General features: G+C 41.0%; 1 protein-coding gene across 3 annotated transcripts in view; it reads right to left on the reverse strand.

Annotated features, from left to right (window-relative positions):
• FNDC1 (fibronectin type III domain containing 1) overlaps window positions 1–17,019 on the reverse strand; it is a 116,695-nt gene that overhangs the window by 54,133 nt on the left and 45,543 nt on the right. For all 3 annotated transcript variants that reach the window (XM_072994707.2, XM_072994701.2, XM_078383215.1), the window contains exons 3-7: window positions 13,152–13,269; window positions 10,541–10,728; window positions 7,959–8,066; window positions 5,649–5,837; window positions 656–3,700 (exon numbers count right to left, since the gene is read on the reverse strand). In XM_072994707.2, coding sequence (XP_072850808.2) covers window positions 656–3,700; window positions 5,649–5,837; window positions 7,959–8,066; window positions 10,541–10,728; window positions 13,152–13,269 — 3,648 coding nt within the window. The remainder of the gene's footprint in view (window positions 1–655; window positions 3,701–5,648; window positions 5,838–7,958; window positions 8,067–10,540; window positions 10,729–13,151; window positions 13,270–17,019) is intronic.

Genomic DNA, 17,019 nt, shown 5'->3' on the forward strand with positions numbered 1-17,019 from the left:
CCACGTGACCACAGAGGATTGTCTGCGGACAAAATGCTAGCTCTATGGGTTGGAAACGGAGATGAGCACTGCCGCCTAGAGTTGCAAACGACTGGACAAATTGTCAAAGGGAACCTTTACCTTTTTTACTCAATGTGAATGAATTAAAGTGGACAGGAATAGGATTGAAATGTAGTTGAATAGTGTAGTAAGTCATATGAGAGTAGGCCCAATCAGTGGGGTTGGACGAGTCAACTCCTATGTAAGTGCCGTTGATTCAAATAGGCCTATTCTAGAAAAGGTCTATTTGAATCAATGGAACGTACGCAGCAGTTGACTCACTAAATCTCTATTGATTCCATTGACCTACTCTAGTGCAATTTACTACACTAAACAACAGAATTTGGGTCACTGAATAAAAATGGTGCAATTCTGAGAGAACTGGCACACTGCCAACAGAAAGACATGGGGGGACGTTAATGCAAAGAATAAAAACCATTCACTGATTCATTCCTATTAGCAGAATGAATTGATGATTCTAGAACAGAGCAATATCCACTGATGGGGACTTCATGAGAAAACTTTTTTATAACAAAGCATTTTCTTTGTAAACCAGTTATGGTGGGAGTTAATGGCCTAATAACAACCATTAGTACGAACATCAAATGCACATTACCTTGTCTGTGAGGAAGTCTAGGTTGCTGTCGCTGAGAAAGGTTGAATAATCTTGAATTTTGTATTCGCTGATTAGAGAACACTGAGGAAGCTGAAGACCTTGTTGGAGAAGCAGTATGAGTTGGATGAAGTTGAGAAGATACAGAAGTAGATCCAGAGGAACGTGAGGTATGAGGTGTGTTAGAAGACTGGAAAGACCTGGAAGTTAAAGCAGACTTGTCCAATGTAGCAGTATTTAATGTTTTGGAAATAGTGTATTTCCCTTCCTCATCTTCTGCCTTCTCTTCCGCCTCCTCCTCCTCTTCCTTGTAATCTTCCTCATCAACAAGTTTTGCTTCGTGAGACAAAGCAGTGCTTGGTGATTTACTCTTTTCCCTACCTGTGTTATTATTTAAGTTTTTACTGCCTCTTGAAACTGAGGATGATGGCCACCTTGCTGCTAAAGATGCTTTGGGATTTTCCTCTGTTTCTGACTGATCATAATCTTCATTATCATCATGGCTTGGAAAAGACTGGTGTGTTTTAGAAGAAGTTGTTTTTGGAAAATGTTCAGTTTTTGTGGAGGCTGGCTCCGGGAGCCCATATTTTTTGCCTGTTTGGGAAGCTGTCCTAGAAGGTACTCTGGAAACAGAGGGATAACGGGATAAAGAAGGATGGGTTTGTCTAAGAGATGTTGAGGGTGGTTTTGAAAATAAAGCAGTATCCCTACTATGTTGATGGTCTTTTACTGTGTCTTTTGAAAAGGTAGATTCTGGCTCAACATATTTGGATTGATGGGAAGATGCAGGCAATTTATATATATCAAACAAATCTTCACTAGAAGTAATAACCTTCAACCCAGTACGTTGTCCTGGTGGCAAAGTTAACCTTCTGGAGGAAGTTAATGGCTCATGCTGAGCTGGAGATTTTTCACCAGATTTACTAGTATGAGAATCAGAATGCTTTGAAAGAGCACTGGTACTTTCCCGAGACAAAGATGTAGATACTCTCCTACGTGTAGAAACTTCCTTGGCAGGGACTGAATGAGAATTCTTCTGTTTCTTCATATCACTTGCCTCTTTGTTATAGTTTCCCTCTAAGTTGCCTTCATCTTCATCCTCCATGTTTTCATTACTTTGGAGGGGTATCAGTGTGGGTTGGGTTCTCAAATTTAAGGAGGGCTGGGATTGTGAATGATGGCTGGTTTCTGGATGGGGTGTTTTACGTGACAAAGCATGAGAACCTCCCGTTAATATTTTTTTAGGCAAAGGTGAAGCCTCTTTGGGTTTAGGAAATATATCTTTGCTCTCTAGATCATCAGGTTGATATTTAGAAGCAGGAGACCGTAGAGGAGATGACTTTCCCACAGATGTCCTTGGAACTGAGCGAGTAGATGGAGATGTCCCTCTAGACCTTGAACTCTGACCATTAGTTAACTGATGAGAAACACCAGAATGATGCTTGCTCAGTGAGGGAGACTGGCCAGATACTGAAATCAGTGCATCAGAGTGCTGAGCTTCATGTAAAGAATCAGTATTTGTGGCATCCTTTTCTTCACTATGGATTTCTTCTTGTGTTTTTGTGGGATTGGATTTTTCAGTGGTCATATCTCTGTGATGGCTCTTAGATTCAACCTGAGGATTTCTCCTTCTGGAATACTCTACTGAAGATTTAGGAAAGGATGGTGAATTGCCATGGGAAAGAGTTGATGGAAGTGGGGTTTCATCTACATCTTGCAGATTTTTATCACTATCACTACTGGAAGTAGATCTGCCAGTTGTCTGATGAGAGCTGGCGTGTGGATGAACCTTAGAGGACTCAACAATGGAGGAGTCTTTAGAAGGTTGAATCCTGGTATCATGAGTATTACTTCCCCTGTTTGCAAGTCGGTTTGTAGTGAGAGCTGATCGATGTTTCAACAAATCAACCCGTTCAGATACAGTCTGGCCCAAAGAGGCCCTAGAACTGGATCTTGATGACAACAAACCACGTTTGTTCTCTTTGCCTTCTTCATTTTCATCACCCTCATTGTCCTTATCGTCAAAATCCTCTCTTCCACTAGGCCTATGTTTGGTGGAAGATGGGCGATATGAGTGAGGTAATGTATGGGTGGCAGCAGCAGAAACTGCAGAGGTGGCTACTCTTGGATCTCTCACTGCCTGGCGATTGGAATGAGACGGAGGCCTGGCTTGCATAGATGGAGATGAGCCACCCTGAGGCCTAGAACTTGGCTTTTGCTCTCTTTTTAATGAATCTCTGCCACTAGACTTTTCAGAAGGATCACTGGTATCAACAGGAACTAGTTTATAAGAGGGATGGTGTGGATTACCCGCAACTGCAGGTAATGTAGGAGACTTGACTGATACAGAAAGGGTAGGCAATTTCGGTGGACGACTCTGAACCACCTTCCGAGATACAGAATGCTGCTCATCCGAATGTGAAATGTGCTTTTCCTCTGTGCTGTCAATTTCATCATTACTTTCATTGTCAACAGGTGGATTATCTAATGTGACTTCAGAGGATGAAGGAAAGTTAGAACTGTCGAGTCTCAAACTCTTTGTTTCATTTTCTGTATATTTGGGAACAGCAGGGGAGGAAGACGAAGAGGGTAATGATCTTTGCTTCCCAGTACTTATCTGCTCTGTATTTACAGGTGTTTGTGAACTATGAGGCATTTTCCCTGAGGAACTGATAGCATGTGATGGTTTAACAGAAGAGTGAGACTTAATGCTGCTCTTAATATCCTGAGTTTTTGGTTGTTCTGTCGCTATTTCTTTTTTGGCATGGTGGCCAACAGTATCCCTTGTGGAGTGAGAGTCTCCTTTCAGCTCTGCATCTTTTCTGGAGGACAACTGTTTTTTGGTGGGGTTTCTATTACCAGCTGGGAGTTTCTTCTTGAGATCAGAAATAGAACTTTTGGAATCTCTGCCACCAGGCAAACTGGATAGTTGGACAGAAGTATGTTTAGAGGATAAAGTTTGTGAGAGCTCCTGAGAGGAGGAATTTGGTTGTGGTTCTGAATCTTCAGTATGTGTTTGTTGATCAACATTCAGTTCATCTGTACTTTCTACAACAAAACCAAAAAAAGAGAGATTAATACAGAAATATATTAAAATATGTAACAAGTACAGAAAGGAAAGGTATTTTAACTGTGGTGAGGGGCACAGTAAACCAAAGGTACTTATTCCTGTGATTCGCTGTAACATATTCAAGCCAGTTTGAGATTATGGTGATGAAAATTACTCACAGAATATAGCCTGAAACTAAAACTCTGGAATAGTATTTAAGTTAAACTGAATGGTTGCTAAGGTTCAAAATTTGAACATTTTAAAATCTTAGAGTGGTCGCAATGACCGGATAGGCGGGGTATAAATAAATAGATAGACAGACAGACAGACAGACAGACAGACAGACAGACAGACAGACAGACAGACAGACAGACAGACAGACAGATAGACAGACAGATAGATAGATAGATAGATAGATAGATAGATAGATAGATAGATAGATAGATAGATAGATAGATAGATAGATAGATAGATAGATAGATAGATAGATAGATAGATAGATAGATAGATAGAAAACTAAATTTGCATTTTGGGTGTGAATGTTTGCACAAAACAGACTTTGAGGCTTTTTGTTTTGATCAATATTGTTCTGCCCCTGTTCTATTGTTATTACATACCATCAAATTGATTCATTTTCTGTTTCATTTTGGAGCCCCACGAAAGGCTCCAAAGTCTATATGGGGCCACAATGCATCAGGTTCATTCCAATACCAGGATAAAACATTTCTATTTCTATTTTTACTTTTTGAGATTTGAGTCCTATTCAATCATGTTTTAAAGTCAAGAGGTGTTGAGGGAGGCTGGCACCCCTCTCTCTTATCCTGTGGCTTTAATCACAGAAATACAACTGTTGAACAGGAGGATGTTCCTGTATTTGGGTGGTTTCCCCATGTGAACCAAAACCCAAAGAAATCAGAGCTCTGACTCTTGTGGAGAGGCTCCAGAAGCCTCTCCCTCTTAAACAGATACATATCAATGATTAAGGAGACAACAGAAGCTAATGTTCTTCCCTCACTGCTTCCACACTCTTTGAAGCACAACTGAACTGGGCTTTGGTCCCACCTTGTTTTCAGTGATGTCTGCTAGCTTTTTTTTTTAATCTCAAGCTTTGAAGGTCCTCCATTTCTTAGAGATAATCTGCTGAGGTTACAGGCTAGTAGTTGCCAGGCACAAGGCCACCAGTGGATAGGGCCCTAGCCAAAATGATCAACATTCTTCTCTCTCATTTCTACTGTACATCACCTCATCCTCTCTCTTAAATACTGCCACGCCCAGAGATCTGAACAGGCCAGTTGAAAACAGATTTTGAAATTAGCCTGATTGCATGCAGCTCCAGGGTTGCCCACCCATGTCTTAGAAGAGTGTAACTGTGTTTATTGTAAAACCAAGGTGCTCGCAACTACAGTGGTGCCTCGCTTAACAATGTTAATTCGTTCCAGCAAAATCACTGTAGAGCTAAAACGTCATAAAGCAAAAATAAAAAACCCACTGAAACGCATTAAAACCCTGTTAATGTGTTCGAATGGGCTAAAAACTCACCGTCCAGCGAAGATCCTCCATATGGTGGCCATTTTATGTGCCTGTATAGCGAGGAATCCATCCCTAATCACAGCGGGGAGCCATTCTGAGCACCCGGTGGCCATTTTGGAAACCCGACAATCAGCTGTTTTGATTGTCATAATGCGAAGAATTGGTTCCCAAAGCAGGCAACCGATCTTCGCAAAGCGGAAAAAAACTATTTAAAGCAATTGCAATTGCAAAAACATCGTTGTGAAGCGGATTCGTCATAATGCGGGGTAATCATTAAGCGGGGCACGACTGTATATGTAATAATCACTGAAATAGAAAATCACCACTCCAAAGCAATTCAATTGTCTCAATGAAACAAAGTGAAAACACCAAAGAAGAAAAAAGAGAAGGGCTGAGGAAGGTACAAAGTATGCTTACCTGCTGGCAAGACCACACTGAAGGCTTTGGATTGAGGCCCCTGGCCCCTTCTGTTTGCTGCACGGATTTTGAAAATATAGCGCTCACCAGCCTGCAGACCGTCAACTAGGGCGGAGGTTGTATCTCCCGAGTAGGAAATGGACTTTGCTCCAAAGGGCTTGAGAGCGGGGGCATATGAGAGAATGTATTCTGAAATGATTTGGCAGACGGTTTGAAGGAGGAAACTGAAAACTATCCTGTTTCCAGCGGACAGACTGTATGGGTAGGATGAATTAGAACGTGCATTACTAAAATTAATACACTGGCAATGCACGTCAAGTCAACAGCTGGGGTGTAAAAGACATTATATAGATGTAGTAACTTGAGTTGTGAACCAACATTTAGTTGGACTTTTAGGACATATATGTCCAGTATTTAAATGAATACCCCCAGACAATCATTGCTACCTTGGATATCAAAATATTTTGCATATACATAAACTGAGAGGATCAAATAATGAATTAACAAAAGGCACACTGTCCATAGTGGTATTGCTAATGCTCCAAGAAAGAGCCCACAACAATTTATATTTCCTCAATAGCTATTATTATAAAGGATGGATGTCCATGAATTCAGTCCTTTACTCTGCTCCTGTCTTTCACTTTTGTCCTCATATGATGGCTTTGGTACTGTATGTAGATTCTGGCTTGCTTAGACCAGATATCCTCTCTTCATTCAAAATTGACTCCAGTATAATGTCAGTTTACTAACCAAGGATATTATTCTAGGATCTGTAAATCAACAGTAAGATGCAGTACACATTTATTTATTTATTATATTTATATCCTGCTTTTCCTCCAACAACCATTTATATTCCTTCTCCTCATTTCTCCCCACAGTGACTCGTGAGGCAGTTCAGGCTAAGACAGTAAAACAAGCCTAAGCAGAGTTGCTGAAATTGGATCTGAACTCACATCTCCCAAATTCTAGTACTCTATTACATACTGCTTCTATTTGAAAAAGGTAAATGTGGCTGAATAAACCAGGGTCTCTGTATCAAAAGTATCAATCAAGAGAAAACGGGAAAAGAAAAGGATGGGCACAGCAGAGATGTTGATCAAGGAGGACCCAATTTTCTCTTTAAAGACACTTTTAACATATTATGGACAGCTTTTATATTATGCTTGTAGCACCAAAAGAAATGCACAAATTCCTGCACAACTGAGGTATGGTGACAAACTACACAATATACAATATGGGTTGCTCCCAGATCACCCATAGTTGCCTCATTTAAAATAAGAAATATCAGGGCCTACAGTAAGTAGCAAAGATTCAGGACATTCTATACAAAGCAGTACCCAAAAATTACGTAATTATGAAACATTCAAATATAGGATGTAGTTGGTTTATTTTTAGCATTTGAATATAGAGATGACAACCAGGTGACCCTCTAGATGATGTCAGATTACAACTTCCAGTATCACTGAGCACTGCCATGGAAAGCTTCTCTGTATTTTTGACATCTCTAGGTTCCTGGGGAGAACTTTCCTGGGGGGACCCTCTTTGTGGGTGTATAACTGGAACATCCGAAACCTAATCTTCACCAAACTTGGAGGGACTGTAGAGCAGAGTCAGGGAAAGCTTTTGGCATCTCTAGGTGCCACAGCGAAGTTTTATAGTCAAATTAAACTAATCAAAACTCACTGTACCCACAACCTTTTCTGTTTGGGTTGCCTTTCTCTCTAAAATGGGTAAATGTTTAAACCATGAGAACAAAACATGCTGATGGTTGTAAAAATCTGGAGCCAAAGGTGGCAAAATGTACAACAAAGAGAGTCTTAAGAATGGTAGTTTGACAAAAGTGTCAGGGATCCTTCCTTAGAGAATCCTCAGAGAACTGCAATCTCCAGTATTTCACCAGGGAAAGGAAATGCCTATTAGTACCAGATCAGATCTGTAGTATATATGACCAAGATCAAAGGGCTGAATATAAAGTCACAACTGAAGGTAAAACAGTATTCTGGGAGCACAGAGTGCTGTCCTCTGAAGATGCCGGCCACAGAGACTGGCGAAACGTGGAAGAACAACCCTTAGAATATGGCCAAAGAGCCCGAAAAACCCACAACAACCAAAACAGTATTCTGTTTGTTCTAGCATAGCTATGCCCCATTAGTGTTTCCAGCCTAAGTGATTTCAGTTTGCCAACAGACCACCACAAAGTATTGCACGATATAGCACTAGGATTTTAACGCAACATATAGCACTTTGTTTTGTTCTTTTGTCTTGCAAGTCTATTTGGTCTGGAACATACGTCTCAAATTCATCACCTACCTTTCACTTTCCCCTCACTCTCTGAAAGAGCATCCCAAGAGGCAGCCACAGATGGGGTATTGCCTTTTATTGGCCAAACATTCAGGTTTTCTGGTGCACTAGTGGGAGCTGTTGAAGTATACAGCAGAACCAAAAAAGAGAAAGAAAAAGGAAGAGAATAGTAAATAATATTAAATAAGTAATAGAGCTCCTCCTCCACATACCCCAGGCCTTTTGTTATGGAGTCCCTCAGAGCTCAATTGTCTCCATAGGCTTTTTAACATCTATGTAAAACCACTGGGAGAGGTCATCCAGAGGTCTGAAGTGTGCTGCCATCAATATACTGATGACACACAGCTCTATCTCTCTTTTACTAAATCAGCAGTGGATGCTGTTCAGCTTCTGGAGCACTGCCTGTTTTCAATAATGTACTGAATGAGGGCAAACAAGTTGAAATTGAATCCTGACAAGATATTTTGTTGTTAGAGCAGTGGTCCCCAATCTTGGGCCTCCAGATGTTCTCGGACTACAACTCCCAGAAACCTTCATCACCACCTCTGCTAGCCAGGATTTCTAGGAGTTGACGTCCAAGAACATCTGGAGGCCCAAGTTTGGGGACCACTGTGTTAGAGGGTCTTCTGCTTCATTACGGGTAATTTACCTGGCCTGGACAGGGTTACACTCCTAATAAAAGATGAGGTCCACAATTCGAGAATATGTCTGGATCTGGTGCTATCAATGGAACATCCAATTTCTGCCATGACCAGGACCACTTTTTTTCACTTTAGGCAGATTGCCCAATTACACCCCTATCTGGATGAGAAATCCCTGAATACTTTGATTCACAAATTGGTAATCTCCAGAATTGATTACTGCAATGTTCTGTATGTGAGTTTTCCTTGAAGATGGTACGGAAGCTCCAGCAATGGCTTCTGGTTGGCTCCCATGCCAGATTCAAGGTGTTGGTTATGACCCATAAAGCCTTTAACAGTTTGGGACCTTTTTACCTGTCAGAGTGTCTGTCCCCAAGAACATCTACCTGGTTAAACTGATCCTCACAGGCCTTACTATTGAGTGTGCCTACCCCAAGAGAAATAAAGAAAAATTCCACCAAGAATTAGGAATTTTTTTGTAGTGGCACCCTCTTTGTGGAAAAGACTTCCTTTGGAAGTGAGACAGGCCTCCTTCCTCCAAACATTTAGAAAACTTGTTAAAACGGAATTGTCCAGGGAGGCCATGACTTGTGTGACCTTGTATTTTGTAATGTTTTGTTATATTTTATTTAATTATTTTATGTGGTTTATTGGTTTATTGTGAGTTTGTAAGGGATTCTATTTTATATCATATGCCATCAGGTGTTCACCTTTTTATTATAGTTATAATATCTCATTGATTTCATTGGGGGTGATTGGGAATTCTATTCTTGCTTGGCTCTATAAAGTTCTTGGCTTCTTTCATGTAAACTGCCCCAAGTAGTGATTTTACTAAGTTGGGCAATACAGAAGTAGAAAGACAGACAGACAGACAGACAGACAGACAGACAGACAGACAGACTTTTCCCAGATCTGGTTTGCACTGCACTTCTTTGTGATATGGACTTTTCAATGAAGGTCAGTCCAGTTCATCCATGCACTATAAATAACAGGAAGTAACAGGAAGCTTGTGTGAAGAATGACTGAAGTAACTGCATGCAGTCATTTAGCTAATTTAAAAGGAGACTGGAGACCATTTGAAAACCTCTAAATCCAAGTGGGCAACTGTGGCCTTCCAGATGGCTCTGCAGATGTCATTCAACTACAGTTCCCACTACAGCCTCGTCATGAACTCTGCTGGCCAGGCCTGAAGGGTGTTGCAATCTCTGGTCTTAAAGAGTTACAGTAAAAAAAAATTGCTCATCAAGTCAGAATAAGAAAAGAAAAAATACAAGTTAAATGGTACTCCTCACTAAAAAGAGCTACATCCCACACTTTCATCAATTGTATTATTCAAAAATTTTGTAAATATATAGAAAGCTGAGAAATGGACTAAAAGTTCCAGGACACATAAGAATCTTGATTCCTGACTTGTAGCTATGAAATTACCAAAGGAGATTAGTTTGTTTTGTTTTGTTTTGTTTTGTTTTTCAAATGGAAAATTCACTTCATTTCAGATCAAAAGCGGACATTATAAAAACAGGAATTATGCACTTAGGCTTCCACCGTGCTATCTCATGACATTTCCTCCTTCTACCAGACAACCAATAAAACACAGCGAAGTATGTTGGGAAAGAAAGCTGTTATGACATCAGAGTATGAGGTGAGTTCTGCTAAGATAATATGGAAAAGAAGAGGCAAGCAAAAGGCACATGGATTCTATCTCGGCAGCAGGTGCCATGCATATCATTTACTGTAGTTTCCTTTGACTGCCAGGTACAATTTTCCCCATGAGGGCATTTATCCATTCACTGTGAAAGTAATTAACAGCTTAGACACTGAGTGGAGACATGGTGAGATAGGTGTATGTTAATTAATCTGAAGGCTGAGAAACAGATCCAATATCTCTAACACTGAAGACTGAACAACTGGCAAGTACAGCAAATACACATTCAGAAACAAAACACGTACCGGCTTCTGGGGTTCTTTGGTAAACTGAGGCACTCCACTTGCCTTCCCTTTCTCCCTCTGAGATCTGAATTGCAAATTCATACATGGTGTCTGGAATCAGTTTATCCACCAATACTCGTCTGTTAGGTATTTTCTTGTAATCCCACCTTGCTGATTCTCCTTTCTCCCTATAACGGACAGTGTATTGCCTAGAAATAATACAAAGAGTGTATTGTCAACAAAAATCACAGGAAATGGTGCACAACAATAACTGTCAGACTTTTCAGAAGCCACTCCATATCTAAGTAATGCAAACAGACTTATCTGAAATACCAAATAAATGATCAGAGTATAGAAATGTAAAGAGGAAAACCAAACGCAAGATGGATTGGCTCAGAAGCCACATACTTGAGTTTACAAGAGCTCACCAGGGCTGTTAAAGATAAGACATTTTGCAGATCACTCATTCATAGGCTTTGCAATGAGTTGGTAGTGACTTGAAGACATGAAACAACATGAGGAATCAACAGCTCAAACCCTGTTCCACCGTTCTATAAATATGTGAGGAAGGGAAACATTTTCCTGCACTATGGCTTTGATCTTATAAAAAGTGACAAGTCTGAAACAGAGAGTTTACTTTAAGTGCAGATGCTTCTGCATGTGACTCACATCCATGATTTTTTTAGGGTAATGGATCACACGGGGAGCCTCTTTTATGAATGCCCAAATATCAAATTTATGTTGGAAGTGCAAACATTCTATTGTATGTGGTGGATTTGTAAAAAAGTGCAAAGATATTGGAACAAAATGAGGCTGTTGTTACAAGAGGTTTTTGAAAGTCCAGTTTCTATGAAACCTGAATTATTTTTATTAAATATTTTGCTGGATTCAATGGAAACATACTTAGACATTCATGTTATAACAACCACAAGATTAGTTTTTGCAAAAAAAACGTTCTTAAGCAGAAAAATAAGCTCAGAATTACATTCACTTTCTTGTACAACACTCTGTCACAAAGGGTAAAACAAGTCCTTCCATGGTGGAAGACACTTTTCTGCATGTGGAAAGCCAATGGTTAATTCAAACTGTCATCTAAAACCCAAACCCCAAGAAAAATGACAACTGTACGTACATGTACATGTATGCGTGAGAAAGGCAGAAACCAAGATAGCTGAGGGTTGAGTGGCAGGACTTTAGCAGAGAATTATAAGCATTAGCATGGCAGTTCACAAATTCCCTTTGAATAAGCCCTGACTGTCGAATTGCACGTTGTCTTGGAGAAGATATGAATATTTCAGTGTTTGACTCCTGTAATATTCTCAATTGCCTACCTTCGCATGCTCAAAAACATATTAGATGTTATTTCTGTATTAGCATTATAGAATGCTCTCCCTCAGGAGATCAGGCTGGTTCCCTTCCTTTTATCCTTCTGCGGATAGCTGAAGACCCATCTTTTCAGGCAGGCTCTTAGCAATCATGACGGAGTCCCTGAATGCCTTTTTAAAGTTAAGATAGTTTTTAATGTTTACTTGCTTTTAATTATTGAACTATATTTTAATTAGCATATAGTTTCATTGTTTTTTTAATGTTTAACTAATTCTGTTTTTAATCTTATTCTTTTTAATATTGTGAGCTGCCTTGCCCCTTTATTGGGAGAAAGGTGGCCGGCCTGCCTGCCTGCCCGCCCACCCGCCCACTTGGACTAATTTTAAAAGACTAGGGCTAATGTCAAGTATCAGTCTTATTGGGCAGCTGCCAAGTGCCAGCAAACAGCAGGGATTGGCTTCTGGAGCCTTGTAACACCCCCCACCCCCATGTTTGCTGCTTTGCTATGACTGCCTCTTCGCTGGTCCTCTTTGAGGAAGGAGACAGAGCTGCATCTTGGCCTTCCACTCTCTCTCTCTCTCACACACACACACACACTCTCTCTCTCGACAATTGTGCACACTAGGAACAAAGAGAAATGATGAGTGAAGTGTAGTAGTGAGAAGAGTGAGGAGGTGGAGGAGAGCCACCAAGAGAAGGCCTTCTTGCCCTGCATGGAGCTAAGTATGAATAAGGGGAAAATGTTAGAAGGCAAGTTTTAAAAGCCAGGTTCTCATCTCCTTTTCAATTTAGTGTGCTAAACTGAAAGCAGAAGCTTAAATCAATTTCCTGTCCCTCAAACTGGCCCGCAGACCAACCATAGCTGTCCAACACTAGCTATACAGTAATAATTGTGGAGGGCAGAGTAAAAAAAAGTGCACTAGACTCTGGTGCAAGTACAATAAAAATCATCTAGTATAGTGAACAGGGTGTTAGACTGGGCCTTGGGATATCCTAATCCCCAGTGAGCCTTGAAAATCCCTGACCCATCCTAGGCCATTCTCTGGATCAGTTATTTTTTAGGGTTGGTTGTGAGGATAAGATTTAGAGGAGAGAAAGGAATGCTGAACTGAGCGATCAAAGAACAGTCATGATATAAATTCAGCTAATGAACAAAATAAAATAAATATTGTCCATGGTCTAAAGGCATTCTTTTACATTATTTTTATTTTACATTGCCATGCGATACTTCAGCAGTCACATATAGTAAGTTGGAATTGGAACACCTTTGGCATAATGGTACAAAAAGGAACATAACGCCTAATACCTGGAGGTGACAGTTTTCTTCTGTTTCTCAAAGATGGGATCTGTCCATGTAACAAGTACTGATTGAGAAGACATGACGCGAATAGTTATGTCTTCTGCCTCTTCCAGTTCATCTTCCTCTGAAACGAGATAATGACAGTGAACAATAATAAAAATGTTAGAGTTATCATCCTGTAGTGTACAGGATGAGGTGAGTGAAGGATAGCCTGAGGTCCTCCCCATTTCCTTCCAACCTTATGAATTACATCTCGCCTCCAACACCACTGTTGCTAACCTTCCAATCACACCCCCCGCCAAATGCTACTGAAAACAGGTGGCAAATTGCAGTGCTGAAGTTCGGTAATAATCAGGAAAAATCTCTATTTAAAGCAAGCAAAATGCATGTTATAACTGCTGGTGTGCTTTGCTACTGAATTTTCATGACAGGGCCCAGTAATGGAGAGGGGAGGGAAAGGGGCTGGTCCCTAGACCTGCTGATTTTGTCCACACTGCTGGAGAAACTTACAGATTCATCTGAGCAGGGTTGCAGCTGAAGGTGCCCCATACAAAGAACTAGCATTTGCATTTATTTACTTAATTTATTTCTTGGACTTTTATACTGTCTTTCTCCTGACAGTATTCAGACACTTTAGAAAACCATGGAGTGTGGCAAAAATAATTCTTGAATTGTTCTTTCTTCACCACCTTCAAAGTACAAAGGAAACAAATAACATTGAACCCTTCTCTAGGATAGCAGATGTTGCTAGGCCAGTGCTGCAGATTTAGCATTCCTTGATTCACCAGGATCTGTTTCTCCCAGGGCTGACATATTTTGAACACATGCAGCAGTATTTACATGTTAGCTGCTCCAAATTACCATTACCCATTTAAAAGTGCAAAAACATTAAATAAAAGAGTCTTCAAAACACTCCATAGCCCCATAACTAACATTGTTACATGTTTGCTTGCATATGTGTATACACAGCAGCTTGTGCAGTAATGTTTAAAATGGCTGGGAAGGACTTTGATTTTCACACATGGAAGAGCAACATGGCTCAGATTTGAACTGATCCATTCCACACCCTATCATCAAGAGCCCAAGCACTTTTTTTTTTGAATTTTCTTGGTGATACCTTCATTCTAGGCTTTGACAATTGCTAAACCACTTCCAGAAGTCATTAGCATACTTCCCTATTCACTGGTACTGTCAGCCAATTCCACACAGTATACTCCATCAATATGCCACTGTATAAATCAAGGGACTAAAACTAGAATCTCTGCTTCTTATTTTACACCACCTGCTCTCAATTCACCATTAAGCGACCACAATTTCATATTTGTTCCACTGACAAATTAGATCAGATTGCTTAAAACTGTACCATAGAAAGATAAGATTATTCCGTTACATATGCATACATTGTGTATGCTGTAGCCAAGAAGAACTTGGTTTTTAAGATTAAATTGATTGACATTTCCTTCCTTCAGGGCAACCTCCCTCAGCCTGCCCTACAAATTCTGACATGCCTGGATGGATTGGCAGTACAGCTATCTTGAGGTTAGAACTTGGAAAATAACCTCTAGCTTTCATTTCCTACTCCTTGCCCCTCCCACTGCAACTCAGAATGCAGGCGGTGACCTCATTTGTCATTGCTGGTTCTGTCTTCAGGGCTAACAAGCTACAGCTGGGTTTCCTGTATTGTTTATATGAAAATTAAGCCACTTTCCACTCTGAATCTCTGCTTAGATATGAAGGAGTTGCTGACAATCCTCTGTGAGTCATAAGAATGGATCATGGGAATCAGGACCATTTCATCAGCCCTGCTTAAAGCCTACTTACTTCCCCCCCCTTTCCTCCTCAACCCCTCTTTATGTTTGCTCTGTCTTTTTACGTGGAAGCTGCAGACAGAGACTGTCTTGTTTTTGCCATGCATACACAAAGTGTCCCAGGTGGGTTTTTAACCTGAAAATAGAATAAAAATGGTGCAGATAAACAGTATCACACATGACATGGAACCTTGGCCTTTTCACACCACTTCTCTTCTTTGCAACATAGGGATCACTAACAGGTAGCCCACAAGCTATGGGCAGGCCCCCTAGCCTTTTGCGCAGGCCCTCTAATTGTCTGCTGCCATCAAGATTTCCAAAATTGCAACCCAGCCACTCTGCTAGGAAACATGGTGCACAGGAATGCAGATCTTGGTTCTCAGCAGATCTGCATTCTCAACCACCCTAATAAGGATAGCAAGAATTGTAACCAGTAGCATTTCACACATTTCTGACTGTCATTCAGTTTGGCTTCTGACATGGGTTTGTTGTGATGATAAATCGGGGACAAGGACCATTTAAAGGTAAAGATTCCCCTTGACATTTTTAGTCCAGTCGTGTCCGACTCTAGGGGGCAGTGGTCATCCCCTTTTTTAAAATGTAGAGCCAGCGCTTGTCTGAAGACAGTTTCCGTTGTCACGTGGCCAGCATGACTAGGGAGCGCCGTTTTACCTTCCCATCGAGGTGGTACCTATTTATCTACTCGCATTTACATGCTTTCGAATTGCTAGGTTGGCGAGGAGCTGGGACAAAGCGACGGGAGCTCACTCCGTTGCGTGGATTTGATCTTAAAACTGCTGGTCTTCTGACCCTGCAGCACAGGCTTCTGCGGTTTAGCCCGCAGCGCCACGACATCCTTAGTGAAATGCAAATAGTAATTGTTGTTTAGTTGTTAAGTCCTGCCCAACTCATAGTGATCTCATAGACCAGAGCACGCCAGCCTCTCCTGTCTTCCACAGCCTCCTGGAATTTGGTCAAATTCATGTTGATCGCTTCGATGATGCCGTCCAACCATCTCGTCCTCTGTCATCCCCCTTTCCTCTTGCCCTCACACTTTCCCAACATCAGAGTCTTTTCTAGGGAGTCTTTTCTTCTCATCAGATGGCCAAAGTATTGGATCGTCAGCTTCAGGATCTGTCCTTCCAGCGAGCACTCGTGGTTGATTTCCTTCAGAATGGATAGGTTTGTTCTCCTTGCAGTCCAGGGGATTCTCAAGCGTCTCCTCCAGCACCACAATTCAAAAGAATCCGTTCTTCAGCAGTCTGCCTTCTTTATGGTCCAGCTCTCACTTCCATACATTGCTATTGGAAAAAACATAGCTTTGACTATGCAGACCTTTGTCGGCAAGGTGATGTCTCTGCTTTTTAAGCTGCTGTCTAGGTTTGTCATTGCTTTCCTCCCAAGAAGCCGGCGTCTTTTAATTTCATGGTTGCTGTCACCATCTGCAGTGATCATGGAACCCAGGAAAGTCAAAACTGTCACTGCCTCCATATCTTCCCCTTCTATTTGCCAGGAGGTCATGAGACCAGTGGTCATGATCTTAGTTTTTTTTGATGATGAGCTCCAGACCATTTTTGGCACTCTACTTTTTCACCCTCATTAAAAGGTTATTTAATTCCTCCTCACTTTCTGCCACCAGAGTGGTACCATCTGCATATCGGATGTTGTTGATATTTCCTCCGGCAATCTTAATTCCAGTTTGGGATTCCTCCAGTCCAGCCTTTCGCATGTTGTGTTCTGCATATAAGTTAAATAAGCAGGGGGACAACATACAGCCTTGTGGTACTCCTTTCCCAATTTTGAATGAATCAGTTGTTCCATCTCTAGTTCTAACTGTTGCTTCCTGTCCTACATATAGATTTCTCAGAAGATAGATAAGGTGGTGAGGCACTCCCATTTCTTTAAGGACTTGCCATAGTTTGCTATGGTCCACACAGATGAAGGCTTTTGCGTAGTCAATGAAGCAGAAGTAGATGTTTTTCTGGAACTCTCTGGCTTTCTCCATAATCCAGTGCATGTTAGCAATTTGGTCTCTAGTTCCTCTGCCCCTTCGAAACCCAGCTTGT

The sequence above is a fragment of the Pogona vitticeps genome, chromosome 1 (assembly GCF_051106095.1).
Source record: "Pogona vitticeps strain Pit_001003342236 chromosome 1, PviZW2.1, whole genome shotgun sequence".
NCBI classification, from domain to species: Eukaryota; Metazoa; Chordata; class Lepidosauria; order Squamata; family Agamidae; genus Pogona; species Pogona vitticeps.